Here is a 25,919-nt window from a genome sequence, read left to right on the forward strand (position 1 = left end):
TGACAAAACTAGTCAACATATTGGTCAATATACTGTAACAATGAATGAAAACACTAAATGAAACAATAAAATTCAATCAAAAATATCTTAAATCGTGGAGTAATCTTCAAAAATAGCTTTAAATATAAACATTCCTTAGCAGAATGAAAATACTATGTACATTCTGTTTGTGTAATGAAACCAGTGTAGGCTATACACATTATAAAATATATTATTTTAAATAATATTTTTACTTCAATCTTTATATGGCTAGTCTTTTGGAAAATGTATTTCTCTACATTTTCCCAGAACGTTATACTGAAGGGGCAATCTATAGAAATGATGTAAAATGTAGATTTTTTTTTTTTTTTTCTGCTGCCGATCCAAGCTACATGCTTTACATAAACCCACGACGCCGAAACAACAAAGACTAAAGTAAATAAAGAACTGAAATAAAAGAATAAAAACAAGAAAGGACAAAAAAATAATGTTCTCCACTGTGACGTCACGAAATGGGCGTGCTCGCACTTCCTGTTTGAAGAGTTGTGTTTGCAAGGCAGGCAGCTGCTGTGTAGCTTGTAGTTAGCCTGCCGAGGAGGCTAAATTGGTTGGCTAACTGGCCTACACTCCTGGACAACAAGCGACCCACTTTTCACTTCGGAAGACTCCAGCATCCGGCGAGGTTTTTATTGACAATACCATATTCCTCTCCTGTTGTCTTGTTTTACTACCAGCGGAGTTGACAAACTAGCGAGTTAGCCTTCGCTCACTCATAGTTTCGCAGCGACAGTTAGCCCACTCGCGCTGTCAACAGTGTAGCAACTTAGCTCGTTCGGCCAAATAAGTAAATAGCCTTTAGCATGCACGCGGTGACAGCGCTTGATTTGCCTGGCCTAATGTCGGTTCAGTCCACTCGGGCGTCCACCTCACTGGACTTTGTTACTCATTTGTGCAGAATGGAAATATTTAGTGTGCCATTACTCAGATGCGCCTGTTTGTGTGTGTGTGACACTCCCTCCTGCTTGACAGCTTGTTACCCGCCCCAAAAATACTCACATTCTATCTTGTCTTTGTTTTAGGTCATGTCGGATTTCTCGGTAAGTTTAGCTGAATATCACGGTTGTTTTACAGTTACTGTATTATTGTATGATAACTCTTGTCCCCGCCCCCCCAACTGTAGTTAGCAGACGCTTTGGGAGACAGCACCCCAAGCAAGGCCAAACAACAAGGCAACACCAACCCGTCAGCGCCATCAACCAACCCTCCGCCCCCTTCCAACCCCGGATGGCCCTCGTCAGCCCCCGGCGCTCCCACTCAGCCCTCCGCCCCCTCCGGCTTCCCTGGCGGCACTGGCCCCGGGGCGCCGGGCCAGTTCCCCTTTCCCTCCGGCCCCGGAGCGCCGGGCCACTACCCGGGGCCCCCCTCGGCGCCGGGCGGATTCCCGTCGGCTCCCGGGATGCCTGGACAATATCCTCCGGCGCCAGGGGCTCCGGGGCAGTACCCCGCCAGCCCCGGGGCTCCCGGCCAGTTCCCAGGCCACTACCCGCCCGAAGGGGCGCCCGGCCAGTTACCCGGTGGGCCGGTTCAATACCCAGCTGGACCTTTCTCCTCCGGTCCCGGCGCTCCTCCCGGGTCCTATCCCAACATGCCTCTCCCGGGTAACTACCCAGCAGCGGGTAACGGCATGTATGGCCCGGGGGGTCCGGGCGCTTTCCCTCCTTCTGCCGGCCCAGGTGCCTTCCCGGCGTTTCCCCCTGGTGGAGGCTTTCCCCCTATTCCAACTGGCTCTTGGGGACCCGGGGGCGGAGGTTTCCCACCGGCACCGGGCCCCTTCGGTCCCGGTCCTGGCCCGATGGATCCCTACGACAACCCCGCCGCTCCCGGAGGCATGATGGTGAGTACGACGAACTGCGTCCTGTCAATTTGCTTGCAGGTGGTGTGCAGTCGAGCTTCTGCGGTGACAAACTTTCGCTTTTGGTTTTGTCCGGCTTGATATTTTTCACCAAGTGGTCTGGTTTAATCCGGTGTAGAATGGGAAGACTACATTTTCTTGATGGACTATCAAGAAATCGACAATCAATCATTAAATTTTTTTATATGTTAAGGAGACTGTTTGTTTTTTTTCTCACAATTTGTAACAGTTCCAGAAGACTTCATTCTAAAGGTCGCTAATATTCTTTTATCAAAATACTCAAGGGCGACGAGTTATAGTACACTAGACATCCAATCACTCAGTTCGGGCGGTTGCGACTGCTCATGTTGCCAATTTGGCAACTCTGTCACTATATTTAGCAACTTTTTCCATCTCAGTAGTAGGGCTGCTCAATTATGAAGAATATATTCATCGCAATTAATTTGGTAATAATTGAAATCACGAATAGGACGATCATTTGTTCTTTTGGTACAAAACAAAAAAATGTTTCAACGTAAAAAAATATTAAGACAAATAAATCTCTTTGAAACACAAGTTTCTTTTGGACCAAATATGGTTTACTAAATTAGTTATTTTAAAATAAAAAAGGTACAAATATATACATTTAAACAACTCAAAATTAGTATTAATAATCTTTTCATTTTCTTCACGATTATGCCAATTTTGTAATTGTGGAGTGTAATAACGATTACTCTGGAGCAACAATGTAGCAAAATACACCCCTTTTTCCTCTATTTTTCTGCTATTAATGGCCATTTTGTCATTTCCTGTCAACATAAAATCCCTTTATTATTATCTTTTTTAATATTATTATTTATTTTTTTACAGATAACGTGAAAATAAGTGCTACTCTTGAATAGTGAAACTTTCATAAAAAATGTTTGTAAACAGTAAACACAATTCTTAAAGGATACTTTACTTATTTAGCCATTTTTGGCAAACATGAATATTTTGCCTATAATAAATTTAATATTTTCATTATTTTTCACATACAATTAGTAGCTTTAAAAACATATTTTCCAACTTGTTGTCGACATCACAAAGGCTCAGGTAACCAATGACAGCTCAGCTTGTCAATGACCAAACCTAGAAAACAGGTGAGCTGTGATTGGTTACCTGAGCCCTTGTGATGTCATTTTCAGTCGACAGCAAGTTGCAAAATGTGTTTTTAAAGCTACTAATTGTACGTGAAAAATAATGAAAGTATCAAATTAATTACAGACAAAATATTAGCTTTTTATTGCTATAATGGGATAAATAAGTGAAGTACTCCTTTAATAAATTAACATTTTAAATGTCCAACATTTTAACATTATAAAATGAGCCGTTTGTCTCGGCTCTCCAAGGTCCCGCTTTGAGAGGTTCTGTCTCAAAGGCACAGGCAAATAAAAGCTGCCTCTAACTCTTTTACGCCCCCGGATACGACCCTTGATCACACGCCGTACCGTATCGTACCGTACCGTACCGTACCATTTGGTGGAAACAACTCAAACTTTTCCCACTTAGTTTCTGGGCTCAATGGGATGCAGGAGTTTCTTGAAGATGGCTTGCCTTGGGTGCAATAACATGTCGCACGCTGCTGGTGGCGAGAAGCAACATCCAAACTCAAATAAGTTACATTTTTCTTTAAACATTTTTTTGAAAATGTTTTCTTGTCTTTCAGCCCAGATCATATCCGCCATATAAATAAATGAAAGGGACAAAGGACGTCACTTCCAGAATCAACATGTGGTTTGACTAGAACACGTTGCATTGGGAGTTGAAGACTTTGGGCACCCGTGTTATGCATTACTGTATATGCAATGATGAGCACATTTTATTATTTGCTGCATTAAGAAAAATCTGAGCTTGTTTCACTGGCCGCAATTTTGTAAGCCCCTACAAATAAAAGTTCTGTTAATGTTTCTTTTTTGTTTTTTGTTTTTTATCAGTGGTTGCTGTCTCATTGTGCTGAGTTGAAAAAGAAATGTGCATTTAAGTTTTGCCACTTTTGAAATGTAACGATTTGCGCCTTCTTTCTCTACGTGTGTACAGATCCGAGAGGAAGATTTGTTGTGAGAAGTGGCGTAATCATGTTGTGCTTGGCTCGAATATGATTTATGATTTTTTATTTTTTTTTGCAGATGGTGCCCTACGATCTGCCGCTGCATGCCGGACTGATTCCGCGTCTCGTCATCACCATCGTCGGGGAGCCGGTTCCTGGAGCCAGCAGGTGTGTACTCACTCCTGCTCAAAAGTTGAGCCTGGAGGTTTGCATTTACAAAATAGTCATAGTAGTCATTGATTAGTATACTTTTGATTAGGGCTGCACGATATTGGAAAAGCATGCGATATGGGATGAGGTTGCTGAATATAGCGAGCGATAGCGATATCAATATTATTGCGATGTTTAACGTCTATGTAAAGAAATGACATTTCTATTATCTAATGAAATAATTATTTTTTTTCATGCAGCAAAATAAGCAAACTCAATATAATATTAATTAATTGTAATGACATCTCGATAATGTTGAACTATTGGATGGTGGTGCACATTTTAGTTAGAGGCGGACTGGTCAAATTCAGATAAAAGCATAAAATTCCACATGAAACTTAGTTGCATGTCTTTGCGATATGCATATTGCATGAGCCAATATCGTAATATCGATATTTTTTCGAGATATTGTGCAGCCCTACTTTTGATACATAACCCCCCCAATACTTTTTTTTTTTTTTTCAAATTGCATGAAATTATTGCCGATTTCTCTAATTTCAAATTCCTAAAATTATGAATTCAATTACCAAAACAATGTATTATATATTATTCTGTAAGGATTTTCCCCCAGATTGCATTGTTTTATCAAATATTCCATTTTTTTTGCAATTTTTTATGTATTTAAAAAAATTCTAATTAAATGTCTTTTGATATATTAAATATTTTAGAATACTGTATTTATCAGTACTGTTTTTTGAAAACATTTTTTCTTGACTTCTTACAAGTCAAATAATGTGAAATTTTTAATGTAATTAATCTAAAAATTTGAACGTGTTTAAAGAGGTCTTACAGGATCCTTGTCTTCTCTAGTTTCCTTTTAAATAAAAATATATAATTTTTTAAATGTAGTTTGTCATCTGATTTCATCTAATTAGTAATGTATAACTAAATTAATGAATAATATATACATTTATAATTTTAATTGTTTTTTTTTCCCATCTTGTGATGTTGACATTAAATTATCCTAATCAGATTTATTATACCCCAATAAAATGAGAAATATATTTAGTATTTTAATGTAAAAAAATTAAGTATCTGACATTAAGCCGATTGCAACATGAAGTGGACCCCAATATGATATAATTGATCATTCTATAAATATATGAAATGTTCGGGATGCAGGTTCCACGTGGACTTCATGAAGGGTTCCGACGTGGTCTTCCACTTCAACCCTCGCTTCCACGAGCAGAACATCGTCAGAAACTCCAGCATTGGAGGCTGTTGGGGGCCCGAGGAAAGGGGCGGAGTTTTCCCCTTTGTTCAAGGCCAACGCTTTGAGGTAAGCGCACGTACGCAAACACGCAAACGGGACTTCCCACTGACGTCTTGTTCGTCTGCGACAGCTGAAGATCCTGGTGGAGGAGGACATGTTCAAGGTGGCGGTGGACGGCAACCACCTGCTGGAGTACGAGCACCGCGTGGGCGACCTGGAGGACGTCACCCTGCTGCGGGTGACGGGCGACGTGGCGCTCTACAGCGTGGCGCCCAACATGATCTGAAAACGCTGGAAAGGACGAACTGAATTTGAACGGAAAAATAATGCGTAACGTCGCACGCCTTGGGGGAATTTGACACACGCATCAGATTACACACTCGTTTAGCAGGTCATCGTATAATTTATCTCAGTAGATGGCATGAAAATAATGCTTTGCTATATACAGACGTTAGAGCTGCACTTAAGTATGGACGGAAAAAAAACATGAATGGACCTTTCCACCATGATGACACGCAAATGGCAAAACCTCCAATTGCACTACGAGTTAACATTTGACCAAGGCGGAGCCATTAAGTTTGAATGATGGATTTTACTTATTTTTTTCTTCACTACCATCAGCTGAAACGATATGCAAGTTAATTTGCTTAGAATGATGTAACATTTGTTTACATTTGATTTGACATTTCAACAGGTAAGTTGATTAAAAAGTTTAGAAGAGTGGCTGGTTAATTAAATTTTCTTTTGATCGGATTAATAGCGAAGAGAATTGAGCGTTCTGCAAAGCTAACGCTAGCTAGCGTTGCTAAATTGCTCTCTGTACAGCTATTGACAGACAACCCTTCCATTTATCCTCCTTACCTACAGGTTTGGCTGGATATTTTATTTTTGTTTTTACATATATCCCCAAAAAATAAAATAAAAACCCTCTTTGGTGTGTCAGCAGTTACTTCCATACTTTCTGCTCCCCCGAAGTACCCTGGCGCCTGTATGTGTACGTTGTACAAACATGGTGAAACGGTCCATTTACTGCTGTCTTGTGTCCCGAAACATTTCACGTTTATCGCCTTCCAATGCAAAAATCTAAGTTAATAAATGGCTGTCTTTTGATTAATGCCGTGAAATGAATACCTTTCTGACAGTATCAGTGACCTTTTGTAACGTATAAAAGAAAGGAAGCTGAAACATACTATTTAAAAGCCATTCTTGCATTATTAACCATGGCTCCTTCCAAGTTGCAAAATGACAAATGCTGTATTTTCTCCCGTGGCCCGACACAGTGGGAGGAGCATGTTTGGAATTAAGTGTATTATTGCCAAAGATAACAAGCGTGAGGCTACATGAGTGTTTTTTTTTGCTTTGTTTTTTGTTTTTTCTTAAACCGGAAGAAAATGGCAAACATTAAACGGCTGATTTATTTTATCAACCCCCTATACACACACAAATGTATTTGTGTTTATTGGACATATGACTGAAATAATAAAGATGTGTCAGTGATGCTTGGCTTTTTGAGTAATGCTGGGGGAATAATAACGAAGTAATGTGTGCAACTCTAAAATAATCTATTATGCATTTATTTTTTCATTTAATTAGGATATTTTAGTATTAAACTAATGTTTCAACTTATTTATAGAACACTTTTAAAAAGAAAAATTTAAATGAACACAAAGTGCTTCAGCAATACTAGTAAAATTATTTCTAGAAGTAATGGCTTACAGACGTGGAGGGTGCTACTTAACTCTTATTTTGAATAAAATAAAAATTAAACTGAATATTTTTTGTAAAAAAAAACATTGTTTTTACACTTGTGTGACTACTTAATAGGCTTAAAGTAAATAGCATCGTAAAAAAAATGTGGAAAATATTTTCAGTAAAACATTTACTTTTCACGTTACATAGATTGTTTTAAATGTTACACAGGTATAAACCAAATATTAAAAGTAACTTTTTCACAATATTTTTATGTAGTCTGTATGTCGCTACCTGAGTTGTAAATCAATGTGAAAAATGCAAAAATCATATTTTCAATAAAGCAATGATACCAGTAAATATTGAAATGTCAAATAAACCGAAATACTGTGACTTCTTAACATTTATATGAAAAATATTTTTTGTCGAGTGAAATAAATTCTAAGGGAGAGGAATTCTTACGCTTTTTTTTTTTTTTTGCACGTGTCTTTCGTTTCTACGGAGCCCCAAAGGTGAGGGGCTCCGTACGTTTCTTGCCCCGGTAGGGGGCAGCACTCGCGCGCAAAGCTTCATGTAGCGCCGCCCGAGACAGCGAGCAAATCGCGGACTCTTCTCCAATGAGTTCACCTTCACGCAAATAAGTTTACCTCCTGCGTTTCCTCGGCTTTTAAACAATCGCCACCACGGTAACCATGAACGGCTCGCTGCTCTCGAACACGGTGGACATAAAACTCAAGCGGGGACCGGCAGGTAAAGATCATTTATATATGCCTTATACGTGGCCAGCGGCGAAGCTATCGAGCTAATTGCTAACTAAACTCACCAAACTAGCGAAAGACGAATAATTTAAGAGATGGCAGCTTTGTTAAAAGATTCTAGCTGACAAATTAGGTCAAACTGATCGATCTTTTAATGCGTTTTATCTTATTTAACGTCTTTTTAAAATGTGTTTGCTCGGCCTGTCAGACTGAAAGTGAATCTGCGCGCATAGTACACAACTCGGCACCATTTGTACATCACAAAAGCAGGGACTTATCCACTTTTGACGAGGGCTGGACGAATTTCAAAAGCCATCTAAAAATCGATTTGACATGCGATTTTTATTTTATTTTTTGTAAGGTCCTCTGCTCATGTATTTTTAAGTAAACACAAGCAATGCAATTAATCTGTACTACTACAAACCATATCAGATTAGTCATAAATGTTTTGGTCCCACAGGATTAGGATAAAAATAATGGAAAATGAACCATAAATTAATATGAAAGCCTATTTATCTACTTCACCCAGAACCGTCAACATACTCAAGTCTTTTAAGCGTCTCTTCGACATCACAAAATTCTACCAAAAAAGTGTGGCGTAAACATAAATCGCATCACAACAATAATATAAACAAATCGCTGCCTTCATGACTGACTTTGAAATTGTAAACATGTAGACTGCTGCACTTTCTCACATACAGGGTAGCCTATGTATCATAAAGTACAATATACAGCCTGTACATATGTATAATAAATAAAGCCAACTGACTGTCTGAAATTAAGTAGCCTTTGCGATTTGGAATTGCTTTCTGCTACATTACTTTTGACTTTTGGCATGTGAACCGCAAATATTTTGACAAGGTTGCCAAGCCTCGTGTGTACAACTCGCAAGAATGTAAAAAAAAAAAAAAAATGCTGAAGGGGCTGTGTGGTTGCTCTTCGGTCCATGCAGTTTGCAGGATCAATGTTAGTATGTAAAAATTGTCAACAACGATAAAAAAAATGACTTTTTGTCAATAATTGTGGACTGAAAAGCTTCCAGTGCTGCATTTGTGCATCATCTTGAGAAATTCATGGCACTATTAATAAGCATTAATTCTCTTATTTATTAATGATATAAGTTGAAGTGTGTTCAAATTGTGACATACTGACCCACAGACCTCTTTCAACTTCAAAGTAAAATGAAACAAAGGGCTGCAGTACTGTATTATAAAACCAGTTCTTTTAAGAGAGGGATACAAGATTCGAGGGTCCGCCATGTTGGGGGGCGACAGCCAGCCATATTTGACATTGGCTGCATTTTGACCAGTCAAATCTTTTTCCAACCAACAAGACCTGTGTCAAAGAACTTCTTTTTTTAATTTTCATCAGCAACAGCACTGCTCAGCGTCACCTCCGGAGAGGAGGGAGTGATATCTTAAGGCCATACCCGCAATGAAGACAAAACATTCCTGCCATTCCCTTCTCCTGCTCCCATGATGTGTCTTTGCAGGCCTGGGCTTCAACATCGTGGGCGGGGTGGACCAGCAGTACGTCGTCAACGACTGCGGCATCTACGTGTCCAAAATCAAGGAAGACGGCGCAGCGGCGCTGGACGGGAGGCTTCAGGAGGGTGACCAGATCCTGGCGGTAAGAAAAGCAAATATAGTGTTGGAAAAAAAAATAAAATACATAAGTCACACGACTGACATCTTTCTTCTACTCGAGTGGGATCCAGGAGGATTTTTGTTTTGAAACCCAGTGAATTCTCACTCCTTCCTAAATCATAAAAAAAAAAAAAAACTTAACAGAAAAAAAATATCAGATGTGTTGAGCCTGATGCCCCCCCCCCCCCCCCCCCCCCCCCCCCCCCCCCCCCCCTCATGTAGATCAATGGCGTCAAGCTAGAAGATCAGACGCACAAAGCTGCAGTGGATTTGTTCAGGACAGCGGGGGAGGACGTGGAGCTGCGCGTTCTAAAAAAGGTACTATAGAAATAAATCATTACCAGAAAAAAAACAAATCCACTTTTATTCTATGTAATGGACAACAGTACCTCCAAGGTTAGACCACAATCTCTTCCGTGATGCTTTGATTTGGTTGACTTTTGAATTATCTATACTAGCGTTCCAACTGTCACCATCTTAAACCTTTTAAGGACTTGACAGGCAACGAGTTAACATTCTTAACTCATTCACTCACAGCCATTTTCACTGAAGCAACCCCCTTTTCTTCCGGCTGTTTTACTGGCTTTTGACTGATTTTGCAAGGCCCACAGAATATTGGGTTCTATTGCTATAGAAACATGGAACCTACCAAAAGAAAGATTAGAGTCTCGAGTATATTTCTGTTTCCGTTTTGCAGAAATTAGCATTAGAATATAGCTAAGTTTTACCATTACTCACAAATCTCTTTAAAACTGTGCAGAAAACAGCTGGTTGCAACATTGCCCTGGTTGATCTCTTATACTCTGCTGCCACCTGTTGGCTGTTTTTGTAATATTCAGTTCAGAGGCTGCATCAAAGCCTTCTGTATACGGTAGCATTTAAAAAAACAAAAACAAAAAATGTATAAATATGTTTTTGAAACCAATTATTCTCCTGTAAACAATAAACTTTAAACAAAAACATCAAATTTGACTCAACATTGCAGGCACCTTTTTTTTTATTTTATTTTTTAAATACTCTACTCTAATGTAGATAAAACAACCCATACCTATTAAAAAATGCTGAGGGCGATGTCTTGCATGTTCTACTGGTAAAATAAATGAAATAAAATTTTGAATCACAACAAATGTGTTCTTTTTGTCGCTCAAAATAAAAAAAGTGCCTGAGTCCATGTAAAAAAAAATATATACTGCTGAAAGTTCTATTGAATATTTTTTTTTCTCCATGGAAAGAAATTTGTCTTAATCCTTCTTTATACTTAGCCAATTACTGAGGCAAACCAGTTTGTTCACCTTATCAGGGGACAAAGAAGCTCGCTTCTTTTGAATGATGTGGCCTGAGAGCAAGAACAACCTCTCACAGGGTACTGTGGTTGCAGGAGTTGACAGGTACTTGCGTGCAATGGATGCCAGCCTCCTGTGTGCTCCTTCTCTCTCTGACCACCATTGTAGTGAGCAATCCTACAATTCCACTCAGATGTACAACTTCGGTGATATTTGAATTCAGCTTTTACAAAGTGAGCAAACTGGAGTAGATTTCTCCAATGAGCCGTTGGGTAACTTTTTGAAGTAAGACTTTCCGCCCAAAAGTCCGTCGCGGTCCAGCTTTGCGCCAGGGACGCAACATGAGTCACGTGACCAGAAGTTCTCTTCGTGGTCGTTGTCTTCTTCTTCTTCTTCTTTTTCTTCTTTTTCTTCTTCGTCTTCTTCTTCTTCTTCGTCATCGTCTTCTTCTTGCGAATTTAAGTGCCGGTTTGCTTCGGCTCAAGGCAGCAAAGGAACGTTGTTTAAAAAAAATAAAATAAAAATGGCTTTAACGGCGTTAATTTTTTTTAAAGCGTTATTTTTTTTCTATTAATCGCCAAATTTAACGCGTTAACTTTGACAGCACTAATATATATATATATATATATATATATATATATATATATATATATATATATATATATATATATATTTTTTTTTTTAAACTGAAAATAAATATCTGCATAATCGGCATCGTTACCGGCCCTTATCGCTATTAAAAATGACTGAAAATATTGTTGGAATCCGACTTTTGAGACACTTCCTGACCTTGGAGGTACCGCATGTATGACAAACACGCGAGTTTCAACACAATCGTTTCACGTTTGTTTCTTTCCTTCCCGTTTGCAGTCGTCCCATCATATGAACGGGCCGTCGGATTCCCAAGACGATCATGCGCCCCCGGCGGCGTCCTATCTGGGAATACTCGCTGTGCTAACGGGAGCAGCCGCTGCCATCTTTGCATTCATTTACATCCGTAACATCAGACGACCCTTTTAACAAATCCATATTATTATTATTATTATTATTATTTGTTTTTTTTAGGATCAAACATGATGCTTAACGCCAAAGAAGGGAGGGGGGAAAAAAACATTACTTTTCTTTTTTGATCAGCTAATAACACTAAAGCATTTCTCTTCACAGAGATAATCGTCATCGCACAGCTTTGGGGGACATATCGTCACAAAATGGCTGCCCTTAAGAAAAAAAACCAAACTATTATTAAGAGCTTTCTCGAGCTCACCTGTCTTCATATTGTTGCGTTACACTAAGGTATTTTGCCCTAAAAGTACAAAGCAGGCTCAATAAGCCATCAATAATGTTTTAAGAATTGATGAATTAAGCCTATCTTTATGTGATGGAGGTTAAAATGGAGGGCATGACTTGCCTGTGACCTTTGATTCACCTGCTAAATTGCACGTTAGAACAAAACACAGGTGTTAGTTCCATACTCCATGCTATGTCACAACTCTAAATAATCTTATAATAATAATTATCTAAATAAAACTACTCTGCTCAATAAAGTGATAAAAATATAATAAAAACAATTTAAAGATGAAATTAAATTAAAAATTTTAAAATACAATATAAATCCTCTCATTCAACAGATGAAACGCCATCAAATGGAAAAAAAAATGATGCACATGCAAGAAGCTTTGTAATTGCCAATAGAGGTCACAAGAGGGCAGCAAAGCATGTTTCTCTTGCCACAATGAACTTCCTTTGCCACCAGATGGCGCCAAAGCAAAATGTTTCTATTAGATACGGCTTTTGACTACCAACAAAAACAATTAATAGGTGTGATTTTCAGCAAAAAAAAGTTCCCAAATAATACTCTGGCAATACCCAATACGCGAAAGTTAACTGTAATCCAGTCTTGCTGCACTGGATACTCAAAATAGAGTGCACTGCTTGGCTGCAATCTGCACGGGTTCTCATTTTTTGCACTAATCTTCACTATTTTTAGGTCTGATCATTTCAAAAAGCAATTCTTTATATGTCGAAATTGATCAATCTATAGAGTGTTTTTTCGATTAATATATCAAAGAAATGGCAATCACATAATGAACTATAAAGTTCTGAATGTTTCTCGGGTGTCAATGCCATTTTATATAGATAATTTTGTAATCTCACAAACAGGATCAACTATTTTTTTGTCTTCTGTCACTATTCTTACCAGTAGCTATACCAGACAGTACATGTTGTTGAATCCAGTTTTAAAATCCCCAAGTCAGTGTACTGTGAATTTCTTCATTCGAAATGCCGCTATATGATTTTTGTATGTCCATCGCCATTCTTGAATACATTACTTCTACATTCCCCGTTACTGTGCACAGAGGCGCAATAAGATAAGAGGGTGTTTTCGGGGGATTAAAATGTTTATTTTTGCACTAGCCACAATCATGGAGCATCTCCAGTAGTACAGAGTGAGTTGTGCGTTGTCATAAAAGTTTCTATTTGTCTGTTGACTTGTAAATACATTTCATGTCAATCTGCTGCTGATTGTGAATACTGTGCTGTGTGTATGCCAGAAGAAGAAATAAGAACAATTAAAGTGTTTTACATCTGAGCAACAGTTGAATACGTTCCCTTCAATGAAAGGTCAGGGAACACTTGGGACCACGGTACAATTCTAAAAAAAATTCAGCAAAGTGATATTTTTTGGGGGGCCAATAGTGAAAATCTGCATATAAATGACACCTATACTGGAAGTATTGACATTTGCGATCTTATGTCACAAGTCAAAATGGCGATCAACTCGGTGAACGGAAGCGCTGTTGGAAAGCCTCGGATTTGGGATTGTTGTAATTTGATTTGTGCGGATTATTTGGATTTCAAAATGTGAAGAAATGTTTACTACTATAGCAGTTTGCCTGATTTGTATGTTAGTCACGGGGGGGGGGGGGACCCAATCCAATACGCCGTTTGATTACACCGAAAGGAAGCATTTGCATTGTGTAAATATCAGAAAGGCCCGATGTTCGGATTTTTTATTTTTATTTATTTTATTTTATTTATTTTTTATCCGGAGTCTGTCTCCCATTCGATGCTACGAAAGTGATCGACAAGGCACCGAATGTGACGTCATGGAGACGCTGCCGCTGCGCCGTACGATGACGTCATCACCCAGCCACAAGCGGGAGGAGGTGGAGTCACAGCCCGCAGTGAGTGACAACCACACCGAGTGGACGAACATTGACCACGTCGGGGTTAATTTAAACCCGTTTTCGGAGTCTTTATCGGTCATGTCACATCGTCGGAGCCGTTCACGCCCACGCGGAGGACGCTTAATGGTACGGGCCAACCACAGCGGGAGCGCCACCGCCGGACGGAGATGCTACTGGTAGAAAGCTGCGAGCATCCACCGTGGACCGGGACGCCCCATCATCATCATCATCATCATCATCATCATCCCCGCCGTCATCATCAAAATGGACGCCGATGACAACACGAGGAGGACGCTCAGGCCTTCATTATGAGCTACTTGGAGGCTTTTATTGCGCTTGGCTTTGAGCTTTTATCCATTTCTGCCCTCGTACAGTGACATTTACTGACCGTGTGCGTGCGTGTGGATGCAGCGTGGCCCAGTGTGTGTGGAAGCGGAGGCGGTGGAGGAGGTGGAGGGTGTGGGCGTGCTGAGATCCGCCAAACGCTCAGCTTGGAGCCATGGCCAATGAACCTGTCATCCTCAACGTGTATGACATGGTAACAATCATTTTCCTTTCTCTTCCTTCTGTTTATATTTGTTATCTCACGGGGATTTTAATATGTGGTAATCTGACACTTCTCGGTCCACGTCGACAGCAGTTCAGTTTAACAAAAGTGTCACCCAGTCAAATACAATTAATTTCCTTAAAACTGAGAATACCAGCAATTTACCAAGTAGCAGTAGAAGAAGTCCGTTCTTCATTTGCGTTTACATGACTACATTATACAGTAGCCTACTGCCTCCCAGTGGCCAAGGCGGGCATACCAGAAGGAGCAGCAAATTGAAATGGAATTGCAGTACAGCATTAAATTAATTTCATGAAATTTAATGCTTTATGTTGTTTAAATTCAGTTATTTCTGTGTTTTTGTAAAGTACATGAATTACTGTTTTTTCCTTACAAAAGAATCAAAACGTTTTTTGTTTTTTTTGTGTGGAGGCTGTAACGAATATAGCATTTCCATTCATTTAAAGTGGAAGTTAAGTAAAAAAAAAAAAAAATTAGCATGGTATTCTGATTAATTTTGTGATTGTGGAATCAGAATTAAGCAGAAAAAACTTTTTTTTTTTTTTTTTTAACCATCTCAGGGGGCTGCCATTTTTTGTGTATACTGGCACATGTCTACCAAAATTGACGTTGTGCAGTTCTGCTCATCATTGACTTCATTTGAGGAGCAACGCTCTAGTTTTGGGGAGCCATTTTTTGCTTTTGTTTTATCAATCAATAAAAAAAGGAATGGACAATTGTATTTTTTAAATAAGTATAGGAGAGTTTTCTTTAAATTCACATTGTGCGTATAGCTGCAAACTTATTTTCTTGTCTGGAAACATTTTCAGATTCAGTTTAAACTTTAGCTAAGCTAGTTGTTTTTTTTTTTTTTAACTCTACTGTAATGTAATTTTGATAATTTATTATACAGATCATAAAAGTAAAATACTGATTTTATTATATTTATTAATAATTGCATTATTTTTTTTAAGCAACTTTTTGTATTGTTATTTTTATTTATTATATATAATTGTTATTAGTAAAAAAAATTTAGTATTGCCTTTTATTTTTCAAAAAACAAATTTTGACTTGCAAACTATATTGCAAAGCCGCTTTATTTCAAGCCTTGCTATCGCAACCTGAGACCATGAATACTGTGACGTCAATATCCGTGGACAGCAGGTGGCAGTCCAGGACAAAATGGCAGCCTTCTGAAAGAGACGACAAAAAAATCGTAGATATTTTGTTGCATCTCCTGAGGGGTTATTTGGTGTCAAAAGTTTGAGATCCATTACGTGTAACATAAAATGTGGAAAAAGTGAAGTGCTGTGAATACTTATTTTGAGCCCTGTAGGCGTTTGATGGCAAAAGTGAAAACTGCGGATGAGCGAGAACATCCTGAGAGGGGAGGATGTTTTGTTTTGTTTTTCCACTGTGAAATCAATGTTTGACGTGAGGCTGCAGGCAACATGAGCTCATAAAAAACAAGATGGGGGCTGATTGGGGGGGCGGGGGGGGGGGGTCTGCAATGAAGATTGCTACTGTTCCTGGTCGGACAACGGCAGCAAGCTCCAGTTAATCGGACAAAGGTGACGGCAGATACTTGAGAAGTCGAGACTCCGTTGCATCACGTCTTCTATTATTGATTGGAGTCAGCTGTGGATGCTATAGGGCGGGGGATGGGTGGAGGCTCAGTGGAAGGTCACAGGGAAGGTTTGATTTCTGATTACCTGCCATAAGGACGCTAAACAGTCATACACAGAAGGGTTATGTCATAGTTTAGTATTTCCCCAAGTTATAATAGAGGAAACCCATAGTTTCCAACGTTGTAAAAGTACGCTGAATGCACCATTTTGCTTGCGTAGCATTAGCAACGGGCAAGTGTGGAGCGTATGTTACTCTGTTGTCCCTTAGTGTATTTAATAATGAAACCCCAGTAGGTGTTAACTGTAAAACTAAACACACAATAAGAATTACATCCACTGTATATTTAAATACAAAACGAGTCATTTAGGATTAGATACCAACATTTTAAATTATTACCGACCTGTATCCAACTTAACCATTTTTAATACTTGACTCATTCTCAGCAGTAAAGAGTTAATATTTTGTCTATAATTAATGTGATAACTTCATTATTTTCCATGTACAATTCATACCTTTTAAAAGTTATTTTTCTACTTGCTGTCAACTGATGATGACATCACCTGTGCTGAGGAAGTAGGTAACGACCAATCGTGGCTCAGTTTACTCACCAAAACCAGAAAACAGGTGAGCCGTGATTGGCCGTTATCACCTGTGCTGAGGAAGTAGATGTTATAAGTCGACAGCAAGTAGAAAAATTATTTTTTAAAGGTATTAATTGTGCATGAAAAATAATTTTTAAGTTCTCAAATTAATTCTAGACAAAATAATTGTTCAATGAGTCATGTATCCATTTAAGTAAAATTTTTGAAATAATTAAAAACCACCTGACAATTTTCTTGGGGAAAAAAAAAAATCTCATCTATGAAAAATACATTCTGGTAATATTATTATTATTATTATTTTAAAAGATTCTCCTAAAATGACTATACAGCTTTTTTTTTCCCCTCTGAAAAAAAAAAAAAGTTAGTTTTGTAGAATACTTAAGTGTCAATGGTCTTGATCTTGTCTATAATAATAATTAATAATAATAATAATAATAATAATAATAATACCACACGTGAAATTCAAGCAAGAGCCACTAAATGCATGCCGCCTCGGGAACGTCAGGTCGATTGAACACAAATGAGGAGAGACTAATGGAGTGAGTGAGTCAACAATATTCTGAAAATGAACAACTTACATTGCTATTAAATTCATGCCTGACTGGTTATATTCTTTACATTTCCCTGCAGTACTGGATAAACGAATACACTTCCAATCTCGGAATTGGAGTCTTCCACTCAGGAATCGAGATTTATGGCCGAGGTGAGACAACTTTAAATGATACTTGACGTTACAAAAAATTACATGACAGGACAGGACGTTACATGAAATTAATTCAAATGGAAGGACAGGACATGACTTGAATTTGCGTGACAGAATAGGATGTGATTTTCAGTCGCAGCAAGTGACAAAATGGCCGCCACCTGAGATGGATAAAAACAGCTGGATTGTGATGCTTAACTCAACTTCCACAAATGCAACATTAATCGCAACATGTAAAGAAAATTTGGGGGTTGACATCATCTTTAAGGATCCCCTCCCAGATTCATTAATGTGGGAGAATAGCTGTCATTACCTAGAACGTGAAATTGTGTTCATTATAACGTGACCCAATTTCCTCAGGCTGTGTTGCCAGTGACGAATAATCAAATTTTTCCTCTTTGTGTAGCAGTGAAAATTCTATTACTGTGTGTTCAAATGCACTACCAAGGAATTGAAACCACAATTGTAAAAATTCTATGCACAATAGCGGCTGTGACACAATTGAGTTCGTCCTTACAATAAAATCTTAGCACATCTGTTCAATTTGTTTACTCCCACAGTAAATTCTTAAGTTTGTCACTCGGTGATCATTATTGTGTAGGTAATTATAAATATTTTTTAAATCAACCTTCATGACATTTTGGTACATGAAAGTAAATGCAAGGACATGCCCTGGCATTAAATCACATGACAGGGCAGGACATGACATGATATGAAGTCACATGACAGGACAAATTACAAAATGCAAACGACAAAATACGTAACATTACAATGTTTTTAACATCACATGACTTGAGATTAAATGACGTGACATCATATGAAATCCCAAAACATGACAGGACATCACATGAAATTAAATCGTATAACAGAACAGTACACAATATTAAATTGAATGGCATTACATTGAATTTCAGGACATGGCATAACATGACAGGACATTATATCACATCGCATTATGTTTTGTCATTATGTCAATACAAATGACAATAAATTACATAACATTACATTGATCAACAGGACAGGACAGGACATTGTATCACATGACTTGACATTAAATTACATTAAATCCCAAAACAAGGGCGGGACAGGACAGGACATTGTATCACATGAAATTAAATTACATAAGAGAACAGGACATGATATTAAATAGCATGGCATTACATTGAATTCCAGAACATGTCATAACATGACAGGACATCTAATCCCAGGACATAACATGCCAATGTCACAGGACAGGACAGGACAAGGCATGACAAGACCAGACATTATATCTCACATTGCTTTATATTTTATCATTATGTCAATACAAATGACAATAAATTACATAACATTACATTAATCAACATCACAGGGCAGGACATTGTATCACATGACATTACATTAAATCCCAAAACATGACAGAACATGACATTTAATTACAGGACAGGACATGAAATTAAATCGCATAAGAGAACAGGACATGATATTAAATTACATGGCATTACACTGAATTTCAGGACATGACCTATAACATGACAGGACATAGCATGCCAACGTCACAGGACAAGACAGGACAGGACAAAGCATGACAGGGCCAGGATTATATATCACTTGACTTGACATTAGTTCACATGGCATTATATTTCGTCATTATGTCCAGTCAAATGACAATACGTTCCAGGACAGAACAGGACATTATATCACATGACAGGACATTAAATGACATGACATTCCATTCCATCCCGAAACATGACAACACATGCTGTGTAAATCCCAGGACAGGACAGTGAATGATGAATTCCTTTTTGTACATTTGAGCAATTGTGCCACTTTTTTGGTGCACTAGAATTTGCATACGGAGGCCACCCGTACCCTTTCAGCGGCATCTTTGAAATCAACCCGGGCAATGCCTCCGAGCTGGGAGAGACCTTCAAATTCAAGTGAGGCTTTTTCGTTATCGTTTTTGTTGACTTTCACGTCGGCTTCCTTTCGCGACTGATTGGAAGGCGATTTGTCAACAGGGAGGCCATCGTCTTGGGCACCACCGACTTTGCCGAGGAGGACATGGACAAGATCATGGAGGAGCTTGGCAAGGAGTTCAAAGGCAACGCCTATCACCTCATGCACAAGAACTGCAACCACTTCTCCTCCTCACTCTCTGAGGTCACTTAGATTGTCCATTCTGTTTGTTTTTTTTGTTTTTTTTTTAAAAGCATGAATTAAGAACGGAAAAAATAACAGCACGATTGACTGGCATCATTTAGCTGCCACTTCTAATGGTTGTCTTGAAAAGTCGAAGCTGCAAAATATATTGACAATAGAAAAAATATGTTCATGGTTTATCGTCTTTGTGACAGTTTTCATGTTTTTGTGTATGCTTGTCTAAATGTTGGTCCGTTGTGTTTTACATACTTTTAGTAAATGTTTTGGTATTCTTTTGCATTTTATTCTTATTAAGAGTGACATTTACCATCTGCCTCGGGATTGCAGATTGAAATATAGCCTTCTTGCTAACTGGCTTATTGACTTAAATGTTTATTAATATCTACATAAGTAAATAAATGTCAACTCTAATTCTTATTGATTTTCCAAAGAAATGAAAGAATTACATGTCATTTTTTTTCGAGATCAAAATGCTTGAGAATGGAGTTGTATTCTATGAGATTAAAGAAAAAAAAAGAAGGTAATATTTGTAGTAAAAGTCTAAATATTTTGGGGAATATTGTTTTTTGTTTTTTTTAAATTAAGGTGATATTTTGAGAAGTCATTTTGTCAGTAATTTTTATGTAAATTTTTTCTTAATATGACTTTTCTTTTTCAAAATGATGCCCATTGTCATGTACAATACGCATTTTTTTTGATTAATTAAAAAAAAAAAAAAAAAACGGGGCAAAATTATCCAGGAAAAAAAAAGAGAAAACCCAAAATATGAATGCAAATTGGAAAAGGATTTTAAATAAATAAATAAATAAAAATCTACCGAACTGCAAATATGCAGCGCCAATTGTAGTTTAAAGTTGTAATACTACCAGTCATCACTAGATGGCAGACATAGCTTAGTTGCGCTTACACTGGCTCATACTGCCATACTACACACTATAGGCCTGATATATATATATATATATATATTTTGCAGATTTGGATTAAATACTTCAGTAATATTCAAATTTTAAGTGAATTCATTTTTTTTTTTTGCGGATTTGGAATAAATACGTCAATAATATTCAAATTTGGAGTGAGTTGATATTTTTGCAAATTTGGAATAAATACCTCAATTCAAATTTTAAGTGAGTTCAATTCTTTTGCAGATTTGGAATAAATACATAAATAAATATACTAATTTTAAGTGAGTTGATTTTTTTTTCAGATTTGGAATAAATACATCAATAATATTCCAATTTTAAGTGAGTTGATTTTTTTTTGCAGATTTGGAATAAATACATCAATAATCAAATTTTAAGTGAGTTGATTTTTTTTTTTTTTTGCAGATTTGGAATAAATACATCAATAATCAAATTTTAAATGAGTGGATTTTTTTGCGGATTTGGAATAAATACATCAATAATATTCTAACTTTGAGTTAGTCGATTTTTTTTGTGAAAAAAAAAAATGTTGGTTTCCTGTTCAGCAGTTTTGCGTCGTCCTTGAATAGTATTTTTTATGCCCTTTGCCGTAAAAAATAATAATACAGAAAATGAGTTAAGAGCACATATTTTGCACATATGTATTTGATCCATATGTATAACTGCATTTTTGTCATACATCTGACGTGTGTAGTCCTACGTGGCCTACGATGAAAAATTGTGGCTCCCCCTCCAGTTGTCCATCCCTAACCTGAACATGACCCCTTCCAGTAAAATCCGGCATTTGATTTTTTTTTTTTTTTTTTTCTCTCCAGCTGCTGTGCGGCCGCGAGATCCCGCGCTGGGTCAACCGTCTGGCCTACTTCAGCTCGTGCATCCCCTTCCTGCAGAGCTGCCTGCCCAAAGAGTGGCTGACGCCGGCCGCCCTGCAGAGCCACATCAGCCTGGGCCTCCACCACAAGGACGAGCGCCGGCGCCGGTCCAGCGACGGCGACGAGCGAGACCGCCCGTCTCCGTCCGGGGCCGCCGGATCCTCCTCGTCCTCCTCCTCGCACAGCTGCCGCCACACCAGGGTGTGAGAGGGGCTGATGCGGGCTCGCACTTGGACCAGGACAGGATGGGGGCGGGGACAAGCCTTGTCTGAGCCACTTTTTGGACAGTTCAGTGAAAACTGCCCAACACGGTGTGATGAATGTCAGCCCTGGATGTCTGGTTGGGAAATTGACTGGGAAAGACCTCCTTAGCTTAAGTTTGAGAAAGAGTCAGCCTCTAAAGCCTTAGCAGCATCAAATTTGGGCGACATGTCTATCATGAGTAAACCGAAAAAATAAAAATCAAGAGAAGAAGCCATGCCATCAAAGCCAAGTTTCAGCAACATAAAATTTGTGATCGATTATCAAATGAATCGACAACTATTTTAATAATCAAGTAATCATTTTAAGCAATTTTAAATGTAAAAATTGCCCAAATCCACTGATTTCAGCACAACAGTAATTGTTCACTGATTTCTGCAATCCTTCATGAAAGAAGACTGATTATCTTCTGCGTTTCATCAAAAGAAGACATTTGCACGCATCTGTTTTTACTTTGCAAAACAATGACCGATCCAGTAGCGCAGTACAATATCAATGCCCCAATACGGAGTACGAAATAAACACCACTCACTGGTCCATAAACAGCAATCGGGGAAAATGCTTTTGTAATACACTTTAATGCAAAATAATAATTTAAAAAAATATCAAAATAAAGTCTCTTAAGCCATGCGCGAAACACAGGGAGACGGCCATTTTGGCTTGCAACGGCTAATTTAATTCTTTTTTTTTTAAATTCTGCCCCTAAAGCCATTTAACCTTAGCAGCGTGAAATTAGTTAAACATGGCAAAGTCTAAAAAAAGAACACCCAAAAAGACAAGGAGGAGTACTGCCATCTGGGTTGAATGATGGGGTTATTGTTGTGCCAAAACTATTTACAAATGTATATTTTGAGCCACAAATACGTAAAAAGAATTTGTATCCGCAAGCAGTCACAAATGCGTAATGAGAATCCACAAATGTGTAACGGACGTCACAAATGTGTGTGACAAATCTGCAAATATGTACACTAATTTGTATGCATAGACACATAAATATAAAACCAGGCCTCTTTATTGGCTATTTTTACATGTGACTTTTGTCACAGTCCTGCCGTGCAGGAGTCGCAAATGCGCGTACGGAGACTTGTGTGTATCTCCGACCACCAGGGGACGCTAGCGTCAAAAATAGTTCCGCTGTTGGCGGCAATCTAGGCCATAGCCAGCGTTTTTGTTTTGTTGTCTTCCAGGGACCAGGGGCCTCTTCGGATTCTCATCTTTGCCGAACAGTGTTTTAAGTGAAAAAAAAAAAATAAGTGAAAATTTTTGGAGTATTTTTATTGTAAATTTTAATATTAAATACTATTTAATACCACTGTGTAGATATAAAATTAAAAGGGAAATATTCAGGACTGACATTAATTAATATAACCAGCACAGTGGTGAGTGAAATAACACAATCACATACCCACAAATTTGCCAATAAGTTGGAATTTACAGTACAATATTATATTGTCCTGTGTTTTCATCAGTATCAGTCACGTGTAATATTCTGGCCACTCATGCTCAGTAATTAGGTTGCTACTAACAAATTCTGTTATTTTTTCCACTGAAAACAGGATCCCTGTATGGGATAATGAGAGCCTAGCAACTTCATTGTTTGCATCAACCATTCATCATCTCAGTGTCGTGAATGGTGACTTGCATACGTTAGGTTTATATTTCACAGTGTTGCTTTCATTTTATTGTTGATCGTTCCGACAAGATGATGCAGACTTGCTTGGAGTAGCAGTTGGAAAGCTACCTTGTTTACTTACTTATCTGCATTTAGAGTTTCTTCCACACTTATTTTATACTTACTAGTACAACCGTACCCCACACACTGATATTTTCGTTCGCCGTAGAGTAGAAACAATAAGCTTACCGCCGGCTTTACTTCTTGTTTGGCATGAGCGATCCGTGTTATTTATTTATTTATTTTTCACGTCCGTGCTGTCAGCCTGCGAATCCAGCTCAGAGTCTGACGATCTTTTTTTAAGACAGCACAGTAGCTATTTTCTTAACATTTTCTTAACTCAAGAATTATGGTTGTACACATGCTTTGGAGTCGGTGAGCATCGAGCTAGAGAGACAGAAAAAAAAAGAAGCATCGGGCTAGCATCACGTTGATCACGCTTCTCCCGTGCAGAGCTGATATATATATCACAACCGGAGTAATCATGCGCTTGGTGATCAACGGACTTCTATATTATATGTAAGTCAGTGGACGAACGGCCCTCGGCGGAACAGCATTTTGGGATCAAAATATGTATTGTCAAGCGTACCGGAACGCTGACAGACTATGACAGTACGTTCTTTGCCCATTGAGAAGTACCAGAACGCTCAAGGGAGATTTTTATAAGTGCCGGAGCTCCGTACCGGTGCGTTCCAGCCCACTTAAAACACTGTTGCCGAAGAAATGTATTTTTCAATCATATCCGTGGATGTCTTAAGAACAGTCCACATTTAAGTCCGTGAACGTAATCCTAACTGAGCAAGATGACCCGAAAGTACTTGGCAGCTCTTTCTAATCATCCTTACACATTTGTGGATTCTAGTTACACATTTTTGACTTTGGTTACGGATACAAATTCTTGCTACGTATTTGTGGATCGAAATACACATTAGTAATAAATAGTTATGGCACAATAATGGTCCCATATTGAAGCACCTATTTTAGCTCAATAGGTAGCTCTTTGTTTGTTTGAATTCAATTCAGCTACCAAAGTCAAATTCTGTGAACAGCATGAAATTTGGTTTACCGTAAGCAAACGAACACAGCCTCAAATACCCATGCAAAAAATGACACGAGTCAGTCAGTCATATTGGTTTGAAATGGACATTTTAGGGTCTTTTGAAAAAAATATTTTTTAATCATAAAGAGACCGCCAGAAGACAAACTTGTTCTCGAGATTTTATCCGATTGCGAATTAATTTGAACCACGTGCACAAGACGGATGGGCATTAAAGTGCGAAAGTGTTATTGTTTGTGGGCAGAGCATGGCCACGTTTGATGACGAATACCATGATTTTTATTTCAGTTAGCATTAGCTCAGCTTCTACTTAACATTTGACTTCATTTATAAATGGTTGTATTGTCCAAGTTACTCATTTGGATCAACTCGCATTAGCAGCTATCTTAGCATACACTTAGCAATGCCATTTGTCAATGAAGTCATCTTTATTTTATTTATATAGCGCCTTCAGGACTTTAAGAGTCTGAGCCTGCTGTATGAATAATGGTATTCTCGGTTATTTTCCATCATACAACACACATGCACTTGTTTTCACTTTCAACAGTTAGTTAGCATACACTTAATTGGGTCTTTAGGTCTTTTTATGCTAAGCTAACCTGCCACTGTTGGTTAGCCTACTCATCATCCGCCAATGCTGTCAGACAATATTTGTTGTGGTTGTAAACATGTTTACAGGTTGCAATTTAGCATTTAAAGATAAAAAACAAAAAACAAAAACAAAACAAGGGAATGTCTTGTGACAAGGCGCACTGAGATTTCTTTTCCATCCCTCCTGCTGAGGTGGTGGTGCGTTTGAGGACAGCTACTCTCTCAGGAAGGAACTCACATCTTGTGATTGGTTTGGACATTATTTCACCAAGTGTATTATTGTGTTGCAGCTGACACACACACACACACACACACACACACACACACACACACACACACACACACACACACACACACACTACTGTGATTCATACAGTACAATACAGTATGTCACGTTCTTACAGCATACACGAGACAGGTATTATTTTCTAGTCATCTGAGACCTTGTAAAATACTTTTTTCTCAACCCAAAAATTGATTTAACGGTACTAGAATAAAGAGAATACTAAAAATTGAGTATGTTTCTTCTATTACATCTTGAAATAGGTTGTTACCTAATTTGAGGTGCTTTAGAACACCTGAACGAGCTCGCGAAAACAGTATGACTCAGCGGATTTTATAGGGCACAAACTCTATTTCTTTATTTTTTTTAATGATCTCCAAATAACAAATAATACAGTCACAAGTACTTACCGGTAATGAAGTGAGCCTCACAAACCCGTCAGCATCAACCGTCCGCAATCCAGGCTTTGAGCATTAAGTGACACACTCATGCTCGCTCGCAGCCATTTTCTTTCTTTTTTCGCGTGAAAGTAAACAGCCAAAATGACGGATAGTGGCAAATTGTTTATTTTGCTTCTTAAAACTAATTTTTGACCTCCAGCAAACTTACCTTCTCGTAATTTTGCTTCATTTATTGTTTTTATCTTACTTCATAAGCATTCCATACAGTTCAGTAGTTCACCGTATAATTTCAAGGC

General features: G+C 38.2%; 3 protein-coding genes across 3 annotated transcripts; all 3 read left to right on the plus strand.

The window, feature by feature from the left end:
* Window positions 1-477: 477 nt before the first annotated feature.
* Window positions 478-6,876, plus strand: lgals3a (lectin, galactoside binding soluble 3a). The gene is made up of 6 exons (XM_077538130.1): window positions 478-661; window positions 1,059-1,076; window positions 1,160-1,873; window positions 4,036-4,124; window positions 5,289-5,445; window positions 5,510-6,876. The coding sequence occupies exons 2-6, from the start codon at window positions 1,062-1,064 to the stop codon at window positions 5,663-5,665; spliced, it is 1,131 nt and encodes a 376-aa protein (XP_077394256.1). The 5' UTR covers window positions 478-661; window positions 1,059-1,061; the 3' UTR covers window positions 5,666-6,876.
* A 724-nt stretch (window positions 6,877-7,600) lies between these two features.
* On the plus strand, window positions 7,601-13,345 carry synj2bp (synaptojanin 2 binding protein). The gene is made up of 4 exons (XM_077538602.1): window positions 7,601-7,818; window positions 9,319-9,455; window positions 9,695-9,790; window positions 11,626-13,345. Exons 1-4 carry the CDS (start codon window positions 7,761-7,763, stop codon window positions 11,773-11,775), a joined length of 441 nt encoding a protein of 146 aa, XP_077394728.1. The 5' UTR covers window positions 7,601-7,760; the 3' UTR covers window positions 11,776-13,345.
* Window positions 13,346-13,907: 562 nt separating this feature from the next.
* Window positions 13,908-25,455, plus strand: LOC144031444 (deubiquitinase DESI2). Its single transcript, XM_077538601.1, has 5 exons — window positions 13,908-14,481; window positions 17,352-17,424; window positions 19,250-19,343; window positions 19,425-19,566; window positions 21,302-25,455. The coding sequence occupies exons 1-5, from the start codon at window positions 14,443-14,445 to the stop codon at window positions 21,563-21,565; spliced, it is 612 nt and encodes a 203-aa protein (XP_077394727.1). The 5' UTR covers window positions 13,908-14,442; the 3' UTR covers window positions 21,566-25,455.
* Window positions 25,456-25,919: the final 464 nt, after the last annotated feature.

This window comes from Festucalex cinctus, chromosome 12 (genome assembly GCF_051991245.1).
Source record: "Festucalex cinctus isolate MCC-2025b chromosome 12, RoL_Fcin_1.0, whole genome shotgun sequence".
Classification (NCBI taxonomy): domain Eukaryota; kingdom Metazoa; phylum Chordata; class Actinopteri; order Syngnathiformes; family Syngnathidae; genus Festucalex; species Festucalex cinctus.

Bases quoted from the DNA above. Each gene is read 5' to 3' on its own strand.
- LOC144031444 (XM_077538601.1), top strand. From the start codon at position 14,443: ATGGCCAATGAACCTGTCATCCTCAACGTGTATGACATG. The intron at 14,482-17,351 runs GTAACAATCATT...ATTTCCCTGCAG, and splicing joins TCCTCAACGTGTATGACATG to TACTGGATAAACGAATACAC. The intron at 17,425-19,249 runs GTGAGACAACTT...TTGGTGCACTAG, and splicing joins AATCGAGATTTATGGCCGAG to AATTTGCATACGGAGGCCAC.
- synj2bp (XM_077538602.1), top strand. From the start codon at position 7,761: ATGAACGGCTCGCTGCTCTCGAACACGGTGGACATAAAACTCAAGCGG. The intron at 7,819-9,318 runs GTAAAGATCATT...GTGTCTTTGCAG, and splicing joins ACTCAAGCGGGGACCGGCAG to GCCTGGGCTTCAACATCGTG. The intron at 9,791-11,625 runs GTACTATAGAAA...TCCCGTTTGCAG, and splicing joins AGCTGCGCGTTCTAAAAAAG to TCGTCCCATCATATGAACGG.
- lgals3a (XM_077538130.1), top strand. The intron at 4,125-5,288 runs GTGTGTACTCAC...TTCGGGATGCAG, and splicing joins CCGGTTCCTGGAGCCAGCAG to GTTCCACGTGGACTTCATGA. The intron at 5,446-5,509 runs GTAAGCGCACGT...CGTCTGCGACAG, and splicing joins TTCAAGGCCAACGCTTTGAG to CTGAAGATCCTGGTGGAGGA.